The 20,079-nt window shown below is 39.8% G+C and overlaps 1 protein-coding gene across 2 annotated transcripts in view; it reads left to right on the top strand.

The window, feature by feature from the left end:
- LOC136838960 (isoaspartyl peptidase/L-asparaginase) overlaps positions 1–20,079 on the top strand; it is a 191,354-nt gene that overhangs the window by 104,413 nt on the left and 66,862 nt on the right. For both annotated transcript variants that reach the window (XM_067104660.1, XM_067104655.1), the window contains exons 5-6: positions 16,826–16,990; positions 18,168–18,309. In XM_067104660.1, coding sequence (XP_066960761.1) covers positions 16,826–16,990; positions 18,168–18,309 — 307 coding nt within the window. The remainder of the gene's footprint in view (positions 1–16,825; positions 16,991–18,167; positions 18,310–20,079) is intronic.

Here is a 20,079-nt window from a genome sequence, read left to right as displayed (position 1 = left end):
TTCAGCTAGCTTCTTGTGGTCCCAGAGGTAAGGAGAGGGTATGGGTTCATTAAAAGGACTGAAATCCCTCAAAAAGATGTTGAAGTCCGGTCTTCACTCTATCAAATGAGAGGACTTATGGTTTCCATCACTTTGAAGGGAGCAGTTTTAATTGATTGACAAGCAGCTTTACAGTTGCCTATTAGTAAAAAAATAGTGTAAAAAAGAGGAACCTGCCTCAGTAGTGTGAAGTCACTTGCTGATTTCAAATGGTATAGTAGACAGAAATTTTGAAATTGGTCTATGGCATAGGGCAGCAAAGAAGACATTTGTAATGCAGTTGATTATATTATGAAATGAAGTGGTAATTTCATTTATGTCCTCAAATTTCAATTGCCTTTTTGCATTGCCATTTTATACCTTATTTTTTACTTGTGTAATATCAACATTTAATGGAGATTCTTGCTATAAAAATGTGTTTTGTGTGTATCTGTATATGTTCTTACATATACATGCACAGATTTTTATAAAGTAATGTGGATGGAGCAAAAAAAAAAAAGACATAAGTAATGCAGTACACTTCTGCACTAGTTTTACAAAATTACAACAGTAGATATAAAAAGCTGGAAAGTAAAGCATGAACACATGGTAGTTTTTAAAACTTTAAGTTTTGTGAGTACTGAATTTTCTCATCTACATATGTTCACTATAGTGTGTCTTGTGTGCTTTATGCATGAGCAAAATAAAACAGAAAAATAAAACCACGGGAATAGATGCTCTAACAAAACTTTTGAAATAGGAATATAATTTACAAAAAGTTTTATTTGAATTTTGAAGTTTTCGGCTATGTTCAAACCGCATGTTTTATTACAGTGATTTATAGGCTTAAGGAAAATCATCTAAGGCTTCTGAGATGTCATCTTGTTTACTAAAGGATTCATCTTTAGAGATTACTTGTTCTTTAAAGAATAAAATATGATGGTGATTTAAATTATATTGAGAAGATAACCATTGATGTAAATATTTATTGATATAAATGCCAAGGCTTAAGTGACACTTTTTTAATTAACTAAGAATATTATTTTCTTGAAAGGCCTTTTGCTTGCTTTTGATGTATAATTGACTAACTGATTAGGTAACGCGGAAGTGAAAGAATGTGTAAATAACTTCATCTAGAAATTGTTAATATAGAATTGTGAATGCTAAGTGTAATGTATTAGCAAGTAAAGAAAACTGACATGCTTAGGCCTAGGAACAAAATCTTGGCATTAACAAAAATGTATTCGCGTAGGCGAATATTTGCTAATAAACCATTATTTTTGAAGTGATTAAGAAACACAACAATTTTATTTTTTTTTAAAAATCCATACATTCCTATAACAGATGTAAAATATATTCAAGATAATATAATTGTCTCTACACATTGTTGACCTATGTTCTAGCTGGTTATGTTGTGCCACTCACATGGGCGCATCACAGAAACCCTGCCCACATGTTGATATTGGTGGATGTGTTTTAGCTACACCAGTACTTTTGCATATATTGTATGGTATTTACTTATCTTTTTTTTCAGATTTGAGGCATAAAATCAGTCAAACAGGACTATTTAACATTTTATGTTTACAATGCAAGCAATATCAATGTTATGAAAAATTGTTAATTTTTTTTTTTTAACTTGAAGGTTAGGTTTGATGAAGATTTTTTTTTTTTTGTCAAAGGCATTGGCACTGGGTGAACAAAAGTTTTGGAAACGTTTTGTTGCTGTTCTTCTGAAGTTTGGCTACATGTTAATATTTTCTTACAGTTTTGATATATATGATAGATTTCATTCTTATGACACATATATATACTTTGTCCTTATTTTATAAAAGAAATGTGTTTTTGCATTCAAATAAAAGATAAATATGCAGCATATTAGGTTACCATGTAGTGAATTTTGAACAAAATCATATGCAGTCATGTAGCATCACTTATGAGCTTGGCTGTACCAACACTTGTAGCCTTTCAGTCTACTTATGTCACCAGTTTTGGTAGGAAGTAGACAGGTTGATAACGTATTTGGTTTTCTGTTGACAAAATTTGTTTTGGATTTTCTTTTGATTTTATTTTGAGTATTCGATTGGTGAGAACCCATATAGGGGAACGAACTGTTTTTTTTAATGCACTGCCCTTTTTCCATTTGTTATTTGGTCAAATTAACACGTGTAACCTCTGTTGTGATTTACACTGTATTACCGTGCTGAAGGTAATTATCCTTTATAAAAGTTTTAGCTGATGTACTCAGCCACTGAGATCAAGTAATAGCAACAGAATGGGCTTAACATCCAGAGGTTTGCAGCAGCCAGTGGGCTGTGGGGATCCCCCTTTAATGACTTATTTGAGGTCAAGTAGAATCTTGTTTGCCAATTCATTGTTCACCAGTTCAAGATTCTCTAGCTTGGGCGATGAACACCAGGCTGTTGCATGGTCAGGTCTGTATTGTTATGCCTTTTCATCCTTTTGCTATGATTTAAGAATTTGCAATGAATTAATGACTTCATAAGCCATTACCCTAGGTGGCTAAGGAAGGCTGGGTTTTCAATTTCATTCAGGGTTGGATAGATCTGCCCTAAGTTCTCCTGATAGAGGGCTCCTGTGAGCTCAAGGCGAGATCTTGCAAGAAGGCTGTTACCAGTGCAAGAGAGAACATACTAACCGATTCTGCCAACAACAGTTGTCAATGTATATTTCCTGGAGCGGCATTAAGGGGTTTTCCAGCACCGGTACCTGTATAAATAACATGATAAGGTTTGTTTTTTCTCAAGCATGAGAAAAAGTCCTTGGTAAGCATCCTTTAAGGCTAGAGGGCCATGTTGGCTTCGGCTCTTAGGCTTGTCCAAGGACAAGGTCATCTTTCGAGGTATTAAGGAGGAGTTTCCCTGGTCTCTGGTATTCACTTTGCTTTGGAATCTTCATGTTTTTCTTAAGTTCGTAATGTTGCCACCCTTTGAACCTTTTGGAGCAAATTTTATTTAAAGAGGTTCTTAGGGAAACTCTTCACTTACTTCATTCTCTTACCTATAGCTAAGAGAGAGAGGGAGTTACAAGCTTTGTCAATTAAATTAGGCTTTGCTAAGACAAGGCAATTCTCTTCTTTTTGCCTTATTTTTGCTAAGAATGGTTTTAGGACTAGAGTCCTTCCTACAGCAGTCTCCTTACCCAGCTTGAAATCACTAGAGCCTGAGGAGCTTAACCCCGTTGTGGGTCCAGTAAGGACTTTGAGATTTTGTCTGAATTGCACTAAAGATATTAAAGCTGATGTGCAGAATATGTTTCTAGTGTTCAGAAGCCAGAGCTTTTAATGAATAGGAATGTAATGCCCTTATCATTAGGTCTTTGGTTAAGGACTTTCACACTAATTTGTATCCATAATGGAAGGTGAAACCACTTGAAATGGGAACGGTGGCTACAACTTTAAAATTTGGAAAGAACCTATCTTTGGATAAGTTACTGGAGTCACTCAGTGGCACGGTAATTCTGTATTTGCTGTGATTTATCTTCGTTAGTGCTGAGATTCAGTATAGTTATTGCAGAGCGTTAGCTCCTCTGGTTTGTGAAGGGGTTATTATGTCCTGAATCAATTGATGGCCTTTTTCTGTCCACTGCTTTTTAGACCCAGTTGTAGTTTTTGGGAAGCTTGGAGGTGCTCAGTGTTGAGTATAGGAAGTGTACCTGCTTGTATGTAGTACCTGTTAGTTATCCATTGTTGGCTCTGCAGAGTTTTGGCACAGTAACCCTGTCCCTCCTTCCAGTTTCTAAAGAGACCTCAGGCATCTTCTTGATGAAGTTCTTGTACCAGAGTGACAATCCTCCCAAGGTGGTAATCATAGCCAGTGGACTGAATTCACTGGGTAAACAAATTGTTTTGTACATAATATTTTTTTTTACTAAGTAGCCTTTTAAAGGGCTGGCTGATTTCCACTTTGCCTACCTCCTTTTTCAAATGTAGGAATCAGCTATATAATGGAGAGGTGAGGTTCATTTAAAAAGATATAAATACTTAATTTCATATAAGTAACTTACCAAGTAATCACATAGCTAATGTTTCTAACTCAAGCAGCAGCTAAAATTTTGAAATTCACGGTAGCACTTCTATTGTTTTAGTGTAGGTGATGAGACCCCACCCACCTTCAGGGGAGAATAGGTACAACACAGTTGAAGAGCTCAATTCGTTTCTGCTGGTTAAGGACTGAACTTCAATTGTCATGAGTAGCTTTATTTTGTATTTTGGTCGCTGGATGGTTGTACTTGTTCTTCATTTGGTGAAGTATTCATTATTTTGGTAGCCTTCACGCTATTTCTAGATAGCTTAAGTTTAATTAGACCTGATTTTCACTGATTACAACCTTATTCCTGACAATGTCTGACTCTAATGCTTCTAGCATTCATTTTTGCGGCGAAGGCTGCAAAACTAGATTGATGAAAGCCTCCTATGATTCACACACAATCTGTAGCAATTGTAGAGGACAGAATTGTTTAATTGATTTGACTTGTGTTGAATGCAGAGACTGGGATCAGAGGAAATGGAAGACTTTAAAAGCCCATTTAGATAAGCTTGAAAGAGACAGGAAAAGGAAGGCGGCGGCTAGAGCCGAAGCTAGAAACTTAGCCAGCTAAGAATGTAGTCCTGAATCGGGTGTAGCCAATGTACCAGTTCTGTCATCTCCTTTGCCTGCTTTTTTCCCATTAACCAGCCCTCTGACTATTCCACCCACTCCTTTACCTGGCTTCCATGGCTTCAGGCGACTGTTACTTATCTCTACATTCTCTTTATTGGCTTCCTTATTATTGAACCAACAGTACTTAGTTAAATGCCCGATCTTTTTGCAAACTGCACATATTTTAGGCTTTCTGCATTCATTAGTGGAATGGTTTGTATACCCGTAGTTTTCACATGTTATTTTTGGTCTAGCTCCTTGAGCTGCATAATTCTCTGGTTTTGAATGATTTGTATTTGGATATTGACCATTATGATATCGCATGGGTGGACTGTGGAATACTCTGTTCCTCGGTTGATTTTGTCTTCCCTTCTGGTTTGGATTCTACTTTCTTCTAGTATTTTGTGCACAGTTCCTTTGAAAGGGAGTTTGTCTATTTCCTACTTGTCTGGAATTATCATTGTACATATTATTTCTTTTATATGACTCATTGGTATTCCTGCTTTTCCTTTCATTTTGTGCTTCTGTTACCCCTACAAATTCCTTAGAAAAATCTATCTCTTTCTTCTGAATTTCTTGTCTCGTTGCTATTAAAGCAGTAAGGCTATCACTTTTACGATCAATTTTGACTTTCTTGAAAGCCGTCTTTTCCTTTTCTCCAAGTGCATTATACATTGTGCCAAATGATAAGTAATTTAACACATATCTTAAACTGACTAAATCAGTTTCTGTATCACCAAAATCATCCTTACCTCCTATGATAATGTTTGTTTTTCTTAAGTCTTTATCACTTTGTGTGTTGCTACTTCGATATCAGTGTAAAGGTTTGCTATTGATTCCCCGTCATAATGTTGGTTGATGAATCTATTAATATTATATAAGGCATCACTTTGAATCACTGGTTCCCATATTGATAAGCGGATTCTTTTAAACTCAGCATATGTGGTTACGTTGTTGAATCTAACTGAATTCAAAGTTCTGTGTGCATCACCCTTTTCTGAACTAACCAAAAGCAACGCTTCGTTTATCTCTATTCTTTCATCTGTTATTCTGTATGTAGAAATACGACTGTCTGTGTCCACTAACCACTGGTTCACAGAGTATGATTCTAATCTAATTTTGTCAGGATTTGAACTTTCCACCATCCCACAAAATCGTGTGGCTTTAGAATGGTGCTGCCTGTGCCATTGTTCCTAATTGAAATGTGTTAGTATGGGTTGTGTTATTGTTATTGCTACTTGTGTTAGTACTTCCTTGAGTAAATGATATTTGTGAACTTGGTGCTGGAATTCAACTTTGTCTACCTGCTGTTTGTTGTAAATGATAAGGGCTATTTCTAATTGCATTCCTCAGTGCATCAGATGGACTCTGCATTACACTGGTATTCTAAAATCATATGCAAATCTCTACTCAAATACACAACAGTATTCAAAAATGCATCATAAAAATCATAGTATGTAAAAAAAACTTCTATTTATTAACCTAAAAAAAAAATCAACAAGATAAAAAAATTGTTGAGAGAGAACTATAAATGATATACCTTTAGAGAGAGATAATCATAAAAGTCTTATACCTTTTGAGAGAGATTAATAAAAAAAATACACTCACTGAGAGAGAGAACTTTTGAGAGAATCAATTTTCCAACTTACGTATTTTCTGTTGCCGTCTTCCAGTCGTAAACTGTTGTGGTTTCGTCAACTGTTTTTCACTTCTGTGACCGCATCGTATTCTTTGCTCGCTGTAGACGCTTCGTTTGCTGCATTTTGGTTGTGTGTCAATCATTATCAACACACATTTGATGTTCTCTGTAAACTTTCAGGATACGCTGTGGACCCTGCCGTTCTCTTGTAGATGCTGCCTTCAGGATACGGTCTGCCACTGCCTTCAGGATACGTTCACTGTAGACATTCAGACGTTCACTTGTTTTAAACGTTCAGTCATTCACACAGTTGTTATTGTTGTTGCTTTGCTGGATACTCTACGGGGTTTTGACTGGTACGTTTTTGTTGTTGTTTCTGTTTCACTGGTTGTTGTTCGCCAATGTTATGATGCACTTCGTCGTTATGTTTCGGCTGTTGACGTTTGCAGAGAGATGCTTGTTATGAAATTCTGGTATGTGTCCTTCACACTGCCTTACAGCACTATTTGTCTTCTTTTTGGATCCACTTCAGCTGGCACCATTTATGTATGTTACTTTTTATTTATTATTCTTCTGTTTATATCTGCTATTCGTTTAAGAAGATTACTTCTTTATTGATGTTGATCTTTCTAACTTTGTTATGTAGTAGCTTAGTTTTCCCAGGAGGCTTTAAGAAGACACAATTGATTTTTCTTTCTTCATTAGCACCAAAGAAATAAATTTACAATAGAAGTACAAGGTGATATGCAGTACGAAATATAAGGTGAGTCAATGTGAGCCTGTCTTCTTAAATCAAGCCACAATTGGTGAGGCTTGCAACCTCACGCCTTCTTCTTTGTGCCTTAGCTGCTCCTTGTCTGCTCCTTCTCCTCTCTTATCTGCTGTCTTTACTTCTCTTTCTTATCTGCTGCTCCCCCTCAGAATTGGACTTCTTAAGGATTTTTGGAAGTCGATTGTCCAACCCCCAGTATGTGGGGATCGTGTTTCTGCCCCCACCTTTGTTGATGCTTAATTGGTTGAAGTTATCTAAAGACTTCCTCTGGGTGTAATCAGAACAATTAACTCCTCCTTAGTACTGTAGGTGGAACTAATTATGTCACCGGAAGTCTAAGATTTCCGGCTCGATTTGCATAGCTAAGCTTCACAGGTGAGGTTGTTTAATGATTTTATTCATGACACCTTGGCTTCGATCGTCATTCCTTCAGTGATTTCAACGATTATACTCACCCTGTTTATATAACATATCCTGTTTTGCTTTTCCCTCTCTCTCTTAACTATCAGTGTCTAACAATGGAAGGTTTCTCTCTCTCTCTCTATCGTTATTTTGATTAACACTTAGAATTTCAGAATTCTTAGCTATCACCACACTTCCAACCCTAATGCCATTGCCAGTCTCGAAGCCTGTGTTGACCAGAAGTTTGGTCTCATAGTTAATTCTATGGCTCAGTCAGGGCTGTCTGTGAGAGTCCTTATAGATAGTGTGTGTCAGAAGTTAAAGTGAAAGTGCAGTGTCAGTGGAGGAGGTGGCTACTTGTCCTGTTGACGTTCTTGGACAAAGGTCACTGTAAGACTCCCCTAAACTTGGGAGGAGGCACACTGGGAGTCCAAGGGAGGCAGCAGGGTTTGCCCATGGGTATTCGCCCCCTCAGTCGGGCTTGTTGGATGGTCCCAGGTCTCGGTGGACAGCCAGTGGAAAGGTGTCTTAAAGGATGTGCTTGACCTTTCTTCCAGTGTTTTGGATTCTAGCCAGATAAGAGGCGCTGATGGCGCTTCTGTGATGAATCCCGACCTTTGAAGAAGCTTGTAGCGGTTGCAGATCGCTATTCTCTGCCTCTCTGTAAGCAACTCAAGGAGCCTGAGCGCAGTCTTCAGCTCGTCTTGTAGCTTCTGGGCCAACCCAGAATGTTTTTCTCCTGAGCGTCCAATGGAAGAGCACCAGTATTTGGCACCCAAGTGCCTATCCAGTTCCCAAATGCACCCATCGTTGTCTTCTAGGCGCTCAGCATCCGAGCGCTGAGTGCCAGTTTCTGAGCGCTTGGTGCCACCTTCTGTACGCTCGATGCCACGCTCCGAGTGCCAAGTGCCACCTCTTAAGTTGCCTGCTGCAATTACTCCTGCTCATGTGGAGCATGATCCTTCACTGGCACCCATTCAGTGCCAACTTGATGACATTCTGGGCCTTCTTCAGAGGACACCTGCAGTAACAAAGGACCCTCCGGACTTGTCTCCTTCTCCGATTTCTTCAGATGACAAGGTTCTCAACCAGGCACCTACTCCCATGGTGTATGCAGTTCTTCACAGGTATTTCTTGGTCGCTTTTCTGTCTTTCTTCTCTCCAGTTGCCCCGGCTTCTCCTGCTTCTGCGTTCTTGATGAGGAACCAGCCTGTTGAGAGTTCTAGGGTTCCTAAGAGGATACTGACCTCCTCATCCAGGAAAGCTGTGAGAGACACTGGAGAGTGGCTCTCGGAGAAGAGAGAGGAGTGCAAGGCGGTCTTCTGTTCTCCTCCTCCTCATCTTTCACATAGGAGATATCTCTCTTACGCCATTGGAGAAGCTCCTTCTTTTGGAGTTGCTGCCTCCTCCCAAGGGGACTTCTCTGGGCGCATTGAGTTCGTCTCAAGGTCAGCCTCGTCGGCCAAAGATCATATAGAGGGATGAATAGATTTGTTTGTATTTAGCAAATTTTCCCAACGTTTTGAGAGAGAGAGGAGTGTAATTGTCGTTAGTGAGTGCTTCGTTGTTGTAGAGGGATGAGGGTCTTTAGTTGAGTTTGTTTACGGTGCTGTCTGTGCAAATGTCGAGGGAGTTTTTTCGGTTTGAGAGAGTCTTGAGCTGAGTTCTGTGCAAGGCGGACATTGATGGTGGATTATTGTATTTCCGTGAGTCAGTGTTTCGTTGGATGTCATTATTTGTCTGTACATGTGTCTCTTTCTTTTTGCTCATTTTTTTTGGAAGTCTGTTTTCCGGTTGTTTTTAATTTTGTCTACTGTGTTGTGACCGTGGACACCCTCAATATCTCCAGCAACCGAGGATCAGTGAGTATTGTATGTGGTTATATATGTTTGGTGTATCTGTGTTGTATTGTTTTGTGTTTAAATCCGTCCATGTGTTTGGCGCCAACGGGGCTGTTGCCATAATAGCCCGTTAGGATTGTTTGTGGTGGGTAGAGGTGAGGTAAGAGGTCAGGATGAGTGAGATAGAGAAACTGGAGAGGAACTCCGGTGGCTAGGGAACTCCAGGGTAGGCTGGAGGAGGAGAATGGGAGGCTGAGGAGTGAGAATGAGGAGTTGAGGAGTCAGTTGGAGGAGATGGGGAAATGCTAAGTGCAAAGAAGAAATGAAAGGGGAGATGAAAGAGTCCGAAGAGAATGGAAGAGAGGATGGATAAAAAGTTGGAGGGAATGATGAAAAGGTGTGGAAGAAATGGTGAAAGGTATGTTCATGTGGTTTGGAGAAGGGGCTGTTGCGAGTTCTCTGGAATGTGAAGGGGCAAAGAGAGAAGAAAGGAGGAAGAAGTGGATGGGCGTGAGTGATGGCGATATGGGAATAGGAAACAGAGGAATGAGAGGCAGGGTACAAGGAAAAGGGGAATGAAAAGCAAGGGGAAGGAACAGAGGGAAAGTAAAGGATAAGTCAGGGAAGAAGAAGGGAAGAAGGGAAAGGGAAAGGAAACTGTAAGAAGGGTAAAGGAAGTGGAAAGGCAGGAAAGAAGGAGGGTGAAGGCAGTAGTGATAGTGAGGTGGATGGAGGTGAGTGGATAAAAGTGGATAAAGAGGAAGAAGAGTGAATGAGGTAAGATGAATGTAGTGCGGAAGTGGATATTTGTATTCGGAAGAGGGTAGGGAAAGGACAGAGTGAAAGTAAGCGAGTGAGGTGAAGTGAGAAAGAAGTGAGAAGTGAGAAAGGCTATGTATGTGAGGGAGGTACGATTGTGAAAAGTATAATGAGTATGGAAGTAGGGATGTATGGCATTTCTTTAGGGAGTATGAAAGTTTTGTCAGGATAAGTATAAGTAAGAGTGTGGGCCACGAGAATTAGAGAATATTTGACTGGGTTTTGTGATATGTATGGGGTTATTATGGTGTGGGGGGATGTTGAGTATGACAAGGTGAAAAAGTAGACTAGTTGAGCAGCGAGGCGATGGCCAGTGTTAAATATAAGAGGAAGAATGAATTTGATGAGGCAGAATGAAAGCTGGGAAACCTTGTCACTGTATGCTTGTAGGCTGGAGACGTTGGCAAGGGAAGAAGTTTGGGATGATGGGATAGATGAATGTGAGAGTTGGTACGGAAGTTGTTAGGGACAGTGCCAGATGGAGTTAGAGAATTTGTGAACTTAGCGGAAGGAGAAGAAAAGATGGACGAGAAATTTTGGAAATTGTAGAAGATTATGAGCTTGACAGGGTTATAAAGAGAGCAGAAGTAAAAGTGTAAGGGCTGGGGGTAGATGAGGAGAGTACCAGAGTTCCAGGCTTTAGGGATGCAGTGTTGGGGGCCCAATGAGAATGGCCGATAGTGTAATAGATAGGAGTGTAAGAGCAAGTAATGTGGAGTGCCAGTGAGGATGAATGGTGGGTTTGGCAAGGGAACAACGGGTTGGCGGGTTAGGGATAGATTGTACAAAGGGAAGGTCGATGAGTGGAAGTCGGCGGGAGTGTTTGGGATGGATGTGGAAGGGACATACAGTGAAATGAGTGTAGGTGGGCTTTTAGGAGCGATGTTTCGGGTATGGGCAATCGGGACATTTGGTAGGGGTGTACGAAGATAGGGGTTAAATGCTACAGGTGTGACAGGTGGGTCATATTGCTAATGGTTGTAGGGGTTGCCAGTGAATGTAATATGTGGCAACTGTGGTAAGAATGGGCATTATCAGAATGTGTTCAGAACCGAGCGAAGTGTGTCGAATGGAATGGAAGGGCATGTATCAAGTGTATGTAGACGAAAGAGGGTGACTGTGACAGCAGATTCGGAAACTGAGTGTGAAGGGGTTCAGCCCTGGGTGATCCTCCCAGGATGGCGGTGCGTGTGATGCATGCGTGAGGGGTTGTTGCATGAGGAGGTTTTGCTGGAAGACTGACGAGTGCATGAGTGTGCAAGTGTGTTGTAAGGAGTAAGATTGATTGCCTTAGTAGATACAGGGTGTAGTATGAATTTCATATTTAGAATGGATGGAGAAATTGAGGAATACGTGAGAGATTAGAAATTGTCAGGGAAGTAAGAGGGATTGGAAATTTAGGGGTAGCAGTGGTTGGAAGGGTGTGAACGGTTAGAAATTGGGGGTGTAGTGATGGATGAAAGTGATTTTTGTGTGATTGAGAGTACGAATAATAAATATGATATTTTATTGGGATGAGTTTTTGAGAATGCATAAGTGTGGATGTCGGGAGGGAATTTTTAGGAAAGGGCGGCAGGGAAATAACTTGAAAGGTTAAAGGAGGGGATGTGTCTAAAACTAGTTTTGTAGGTATGGTAGATATTGCAAGGGTGAAATGATTTGTTGAGTGAAGAGGAAATTACAGATGCAAAATCAGTGCATGAAAATAAATATGTTAAGAGTGTGTGTTAGGGAGGTGTAAGAGTAGGAAGTTGGCCGTCTGAGTTAGAAGTGTATAGCGAAGTGCTAGAGATTTGTTGTATGTAAGGTATAGCTTATTTTTTTGCATCAGGGAAGGAATATGGGATGGGAAGTGTATGTGCCAGTATTTTCGGAAGACGCAGCCGATGGGTATGTGTTTATTGGTGCATGATAGGTTTGAGCATCTGGGGAAAAATAAATTATGGAATATGAGAGAGAGATTTATGTTCCTGGATTGAGTAAAATTTGTGCGGATGTAGCAATTACGTGCAGCGGACTGTCAGAAGGGTAAGTATCAGTGTGCATGGAATCCACCTGTGTGCGATTGCAGATGAAAGAGTTATTTGAGATGGTTGTGATTGATTGTGTCGTTGCCTGACGGCTAGAGGGCATGGGAAAATGGTTGTAATGGTAGATCATTTGAGTAAGTTTGCATATCAGCGATTGAACAAAAAGAGTGAGACTGTAGCGAATGGTGGGTCAAATGATGTTGCCAATGTGTGTGTGCAAGCCGACGAATGTTGAGTGACAATGGGTCTGAATTTGTTGGATGGAGTTTGAGCAAATGTTTTGTGATTGGGGCATAGAGCATGTGTACTCTACGCCGTATATATGCCCAGTGTAATGGGATTGGCAGAACGAGCGGTGAGGAACGTTGACAGAGATATTACATTATGATGAGTGAATGTGATAATGATTGGGATAAATGTTGGGCGAAGCGTTGTGGGTATACAACGCCACCGTGCATAAGGGCATTGGTATGTCTCCGTGTAAATATGTGTTAAATTTTGAAAAGATAGTGAGACCTAGATTGGGTATATCTGAGAATGATAGGGAGGTATGGAAGAAGGCGCATGAGGTTTGAAAGTTACAAGGTGGGCGAGAAAGTGTTGAAAGAAGTAATCGAGAGAGGCGGTTGAATGTAAATAGTCATGCAAAAATTTGAGGGTCCGATGAGGTGTTGGAAGTTGGTCCCAGTGGGCTTAGTTATGTTGTAGGGAAGCATGTGGCAGATGGTAGTGTGAGAGAATACGAGCGCATCATAACCAGTGCGTGAGATGGAAGGATGCACTGAATATGTGAGAGAATGGGGTGTATAAATGGTTGAAATCAATGTGGGTGAAACCAAGTATGCATGAGAGTCTTGTGTATGGAGGATCAGCGATTTGTTTTGATAAGTATGGTAGGAAACGTAAGAAAGGGAAGAACGTAAGTGAACGGAGTGATCGTGAAGTTATTAATGATAGGGGTGCGAATGCCAAAGTGAAAATGAGTGATAAAGCGTGTAACACGGATGAATGGGATGGTATGAATAGAGCATTATAGCATATCACGGGTTTGATATAGCTCGAGTTGACTGAATGTGTAGGGTAAGTGAACGTTGAGGTGGAGCGGAAGTGTAAGAGTAAGAGAGTGTAGCAGTGATAGACGAGTGATTGAAAGCATGAATGAATGGGTGCAAGAATTGGAAAGGTCAATGAGCGAATGGGATGGGTTAGTCGAGGAATTGGGGAGGTATTTGGGAAACGAGTTTGGGGTATAGATGAGGATTGTGGATGAAATTGAAGTGGTAATAGTGAAGAAGAGGAAGCGTGAATCTGAGAGAGAATGGAGGAGAAAATGTATATCTGAATGTTGCTGGAAGAGAGAGCTAGTCTGAGAGAATGATGCGTGCCCAACGTTCAAAGGACCTGCCAGTGAGCATCCATGGGTGTTACGTGGGCGATTTGAATGCAGTGTGAAGGTGTTGGTTGGGAAAATGCTAAAAGGGGGAGAATTAGGGGGATGAATAGATTTGTTTGTATTTAGCATTTCCAACGTTTTCAGAGAGAGAGAGAGAGAGAGAGAGAGAGAGAGAGAGAGAGAGAGAGAGAGAGAGAGAGAGAGATAGTGTAATTGTTGTTAGTGAGTGCTTGGTTGTTGGTAGAGGATGAGGGTCTTTAGTTCGAGTTTGTTTACGTTGCTGTCTGTCTTTACCAAATGTCAAGGAGTTTTTTCGGTTTTAGCAGAGAGTCTTGAGCTGAGTTCTGTGCAAGCGGACATTGATGGTGGATTATTGTATGTTCCATTGAGTCGAGTGTTTTCTGTTGGATGTCATTGTTGTCTGTGCATGTGTCTCTTTCTTTTGCTCGTTTTTTGGTTGAAGTCTGTTTTCCGGTTGTTTGTGTAATTTTGTCTACTGTGTTGGCGACCGTGGACACCCTCAACCATCTCCCCAACAACCGAGGATCAGCAGGAGTACAGTATTGTATGTGGTTATATGTTCAGTGTATCTGTGTTATTGTATTGTTTTTGTGTTTTAAAATCCTGCCACAATCATGTTCTCTTTTACGGAATTAAACCATTTAGTGAAAAATGTTTGTAAAATATTTGAAATGCTTAGTTTTTTAGACTGGACTGCTGGTGCTCTTGCAAAGAAGATAGAAGACTGTGGTGATCTTGCAGAGGACTTGTCTGCAGACTGGCTGGGTGTGCTTTCCTGCACAGACGAAGTCATTAAGGACGGCTCCCTGGAGTTGGTTGGCGTCCTTGTTTTCCATGGGTGTACTGAAGAAGAGGGAACTTTGGTGTTCTTTCACCACCAAAAGTGTTGCTTGCACCCAGAAATCTGCACTCCTTTCTTCACCGTTGGATCATCATCTTTTTCCTCGAGCCACAGTTCAGGAGATAGCCTCAGATCTTCAAAAGAAATCTACTCAAGATCTTCTGGCTCAGTCAGCCAAATGTCCCAAAGAGCCAGCCTTGTTTGGTGCTAAAACAGTCTTGCCACTCCAACAACAACCCTTTTGTGGCAGTAGGGCAAGATTCCAGCCCAGACCCCTCTCTAATGTGTGCTTGGTCAGACCACTTAAAAAGGCCCCCACTAAACCTTCCGCTCGTAAGTAAAGATCCTGTCCTCCGTGTGCCAGGCTTCTCCATTTCTGGGAGACATGGGAAGCCAAAGGTGTAGAGCAGTGGATTTCGATTGTTCTGAAAGAGGGCTACTTCATCCCATTCAGGGAGAATCCTCCCTTAATGTCGACGCCCATCGCATTGACAGACTACTCAGTGGGCTCAGAGAGGTATTTGTCCCTTTGCGGAAGAGGTCTCTTCTCTTCTCAAGAAAAGAGCTGTAGAGGTGGTCAAGGATGTCAGCACAGGGGGTTTTCATAACCATCTGTTTGCGGTCCCCAGGAGCTGGGTTTACTCATCAGCTCACCAAAATCTCAACTGACTCCAACTCAAGTAATTCTCTATTTGGGGATGACTATCAACTCTGAGTTTTCAGGCTTTTCCGTCCCCCAAAAGAGTCCAATCATGCCTTCAGATGGTCCGCAGTTTCCTCTCCCTCCTGTCCTGCTCAGCCAACAGGTGGATGAGTATCTTAGGAATCCTGCATCCGTTGAAAAGTTTGTCAGTCTTGGAAGACTCCACATGAGGGTACTGCAATTCTTCCTGAAGGCCAGTTGGAACAGGAAAAAACACCTGGACGAAATTAGAGTTGTTGCTACCTCGTTGGCTTTTAAACATAACATGTCCATATCTGCGATTCTTCAATCAACTTTTTTGAAGTGTAAATCAGTGTTTGTGACACATTATGTTCGAGAACTGTAGTACGTACCCTGGGTCCGTTATCTGTGACTGGCATGGTATTGGGGGATGAAGCATGGCCGTTATTCTCCTGTTCTCCATCTTTTTGCCTTGATATAGGCTGTCAAGTCTTGGGGAGCCTGGGGTACTGTGTACCTGGAGTACCCAGCCATTTTTTAATGGATGGGTAGTGGGATTTTTAATTTGGTGTAGGTGACAGCATTGTCTGGTTGCCTTTTATTATGGTAATGCACCCTGGGCAAGGGCACTTTTTGAAATTTTGCTAGCCATAGGATAACTCCTTCGCAGCTTAACTTCCTCTGATGCTTTGCTAGCCATCGGAATACTCCTTCACTACAGAGCTCCCACTGAAGTAGAGGCACTCCACAGCTATACCTCCATGCCACTATGGGTTAAGATGAGCACCAACCAGAGGCAGTATCTTCCTGCAGTAGCTCTCTTACCAGGCAAGGTTACAACAAGCTACCTTTTCTCTTTCAAAATTTTTTTCCATAATGAATTTTTTGGAGTAGAATATGTCCATGCATCCCACCTCCTGTCAGTATGGGATTCAGCTATGTGATTACTTGGTAAGTTACTTATATGAAAATGGTATTTCCAAAGTAAAATTAAGTTTCATATATACTTACCAAGTAATTACACAATCAGAGCCCTCCCTCCTCCCTCTCATGGACATAGGGCACAAACACATTGGTCTCTTCAGCTGTGTTGTACCTATTCTCCCCTGAAAGTGGGCGGGGTGTCATCACCTACTCTAAAACAATAGAAGCGCTACCATGAATTTCAAAATTTAAGCTGCCGTGTGAGTTAGAAACATAAGCCATGTAATTACTTGGTAAGTATATATGAAACAATTTGATTATGAAAGTGCCAGTTCAGTATTTACTTTTTAAATACCTCTCCATTACATAATTTGCCCTCCTTACCTCCCCACATTCCAAGTGGACGGAAATAGACTGACTGGCTATGGGTATTTGTACCTATCAGTCATCTGTTGGGGGTTGGGGGAAGTAGGTGAATAGAAAATGGATATTCATAGAGAACCAAGTGCTCTCATTTTTCTTTTGTAATCTGTCTAACTCATGCTGGCATGGAATTATAGCTCTATATAATGAGAGGTAAGTATTTAAAAAATAAATACTAAATTAAGTATTTTTATCTTTCAACAGCTAACTTAGTCTCATCTTAATTTGTAGGTGTACAGTTTTTTTTAAAGTTTGGCTGAGATATCGTAGTGAAACTCTATCCCATCAAAATGATTGTTATCTTTATATTAAATTACCATTACTGTATATTAATACTGTACTACTAATATTACTATTACAAGTGCCTGTTTTTCTTGCAGGAACAGGAAGTGTTCTTACTTTTGATGAACAAGTAGAAATGGATGCCATAATAATGGAAGGCACAACAATGAAAGCAGGTGCAGTTGGAGCAATTCGTAATGTTAAGAATCCTGTAAAGGTTGCAAGGCTTGTCATGGAGAAAACCCCTCATGTCCTTCTTGTTGGTGAGTTGAATTAGATTGTTGATGATTCTGAAGATATAAGGGACAGCAGTTTCACACAAATTATTAGAGCGAGGTAATTTCATAGATCTGATTGTGGTGCTATTTGGTTTTTCCTTGTACTTTCCATTATCCGAAGACAGTTATTAATTTTATTACCAGTGAAATGTTTACCTTCATGTCTTTTGCAAGTGTTAAAAAATTAATGTCGACTGTAATAAAACTTTGCTTATTTGTACGTCCAAGTGGTTATTGGACTGACAGAAATTAATATCAAGCTCTTGGTTCTTTTGGTAGTACCATACAGTGCAGAACATTGTGTCTAATCACTAATAATTTTTTAGTTAGGAGTTTTAATCGTAGGGTAGTGAGAAAAAAATGCCTTGTATGTGATGTTAAATGTTATGCAAAATTAACAAGTTGAAATTATCATACAGACTTTTTCAAGTCTCTAGTTAATGAAATCCAAGGTTTCAAATATACTGGATTTCCTGGTGTCAGAGATGGTCTGACCTTGAAGAAGCACCCAAGTTTCAACAAACAAACAAAATTTAAAAAGGAAAAAAGGTTGCACTATTATGAGTTCATGGCTGTTTTGGTTGGTATGCTGCACACATTCAGTTGGGTCATCATTCACATGTAGGATGTTTATGTCTGAAAATATTTACAGTATTAATGTGGAGCCTTAATCATCGCAGACCCAGACAGGAGAATGATGTCACAAGGTGTGACATCATGTTTTTGTCACTGGAGAGAGAGGGCAATTCATGGCTAGGTAGAGATGGTCTCTTATAATTAGATGCTTTTTAAACTACTAAATACTGTGAGAGTTACTAATCATTTCTGACTTAGGTACATGGACTTGATGAGGCAGACTGGCATTAAAGGAGTCAAATATTGTTTTAAAAAATGTGGTCTTCATGTGTATTTGGAGTAAATAATAATTTGAAGAATTTTGTTAGAATTGTAAAGAAGCCATCCTTACCAAAATACTAAAGAAATACAGTGGGTTATAAAACTGATATATGAATTTTCAGACTGAATTAACTAGTTAAGCTGATGACTTGCTGACCTTGACATTGTAGAAGTTAACATTAGTCTTTAGTATTTTTTTCTTGTCGTATAGCAGTGAAGCACAATATGGTACATTCCAAGTTTGTTAATGATTTTTTTTCCACAGGGGAAGGTGCTAATAAGTTTGCTATTGAACATGGTATAGAGGAAGTTGATCCTGACACACTTATCACACCATATGCAAAGGAGAAGCTAGCAAAATTTAAACAGTACAACAAGACTGTATACAGTCTCTTCAATAAATTTGAGTGAGTAGATTGCATCTAACTGTAGCCCTGTTACATAGAATTTTTAGTGAGACTATTATTTATGCTTTAGTTACAAGTGAGTAAACAGGTTAATTGAAAATTGCATGTAATATGCAATATTGTACTGTGTAAAGATTAGGATCCTTTGCTCAGTCAATTGAACAGGATTTTAGATTTGAGCAGTGACCATCATGAATATCAGAATTCTCTTTCATGATGGTATGAAATGATTTCTTCCACACGCTTGTGTCTGGAGTACTTTTAGCCTTTATTCCCAAGTGGTCTAGGTTTTCCTCATTGCTTTTTTTCCATCATCTTTGGAGACTCCCTAATGGTGTTCATCTTGCTACCTCATTTACCACTATTTTGACTAGCTGTTGCTCTCCCTTTCTGCAACATATCTCTCTAGAACCTTCTCACCTGTAATATGATATATCTAATATATTCCAGCCATGAATCTTCATCATGTAGTCACATCCATGTGTTATTGCTTGTGATTTTTGCTGTGTAGAGTAATGTAGGCCTGACATACATTAAAGTTTTTGCTGCTGTAACAATTGGATACTCTTGTTTACTAGTTGTCCAGGAAGCTACGTACCTGCTTCATAATCCAGTGTACAGTATTTCCCAATTAAAAGAAATTTTTTTCTACATCTCTTTCTTCCTTACACATAGTCCTCCTCCTGCTCATTTCAGTTTGCTCATTGTGTGCAAAATGGCCATTGAAAATCCCCTACCCAACATGTATTTTGGCAATCATTAACATCACTGAGAACCCCATTGTTACCTTGGATGTACAAAATTCTCACCTATCCTTCAACATTCACACAACTCCTTGCCTTTCTTTAATTTTTCCTTTGCTTCCTTACCAGTGACCATATGTTTTATTTCCTTGCTATGTTCTCAGTTCTCTCTTCTCTATTCCATCTTCAACCTTTTAAATATTATTACTCAGATGACTTCCTCTGATTCTACTCTTAAACTATGGGTTATCTGCATATGCATCTCATAAGGCTGGCCTTTTTTGTATTCCAATGTTGCCTCTAGAACAGTAAAAGACTCACAGTCTTCATTATCTTGTGTTATGGTAAAGCAACATCGCTGTCTTTACAAGTCTTTCAGTGGTGTCCTTCATATGTAGTGCCCCACTTAATTGTTTGTCTTTGTATACCTGTCAAATACCTTTCAGTTGCCACAAGTATAGAGCGTAACCACTTCCTTTTGTGTGACACCTCTTCCATAATTGCCGTGATATAGAGATTGCCAGTGTTCTTTATTTTTTTGTCTTGAAACTACATTTACAATTGTTAGTTTTTCCAAGTCTTTTCTACCAGCTTCTTAAGCATTTTTGTAGCATGTTCCCAGTCTTGTTTTGCTAAATTTCTCATGCTGTATTGCATCACCTTTTCCTGTCTCATGCTGTATTGCATCACCTTTTCCTGTGTATATTGGCCACATCCATTTCTTTACACGTTTTCATGTACAGTCATACCCCGAACTTACGCAAGGTTAGGTTCCAGAACCCCTCACACAAGGTGAATTTTTGCGTAAGTTTGGCACAGTCTCTAAAAATAGTAATAAATGCTTATTTCTAGAGTTTAAACATCAACATGACTCCTAATCATGTTTAGAAGAGCTAACTTTAAATGAAATTTAAGTTAATGCGATTTCATTTAAAAGTTGGCTTAATACATTACCCTTAAAAAAAAGGATTTTGACAAAGGAAAAATCTATTTCTGAGGGAGGCCCCGTGTCACCCGGTGAAATTCC

This window comes from Macrobrachium rosenbergii, chromosome 1 (assembly GCF_040412425.1).
Source record: "Macrobrachium rosenbergii isolate ZJJX-2024 chromosome 1, ASM4041242v1, whole genome shotgun sequence".
NCBI lineage: Eukaryota > Metazoa > Arthropoda > Malacostraca > Decapoda > Palaemonidae > Macrobrachium > Macrobrachium rosenbergii.
Note: the sequence above shows the minus strand (reverse complement) of the source record. Positions and strands in the feature narration are given on the sequence as shown.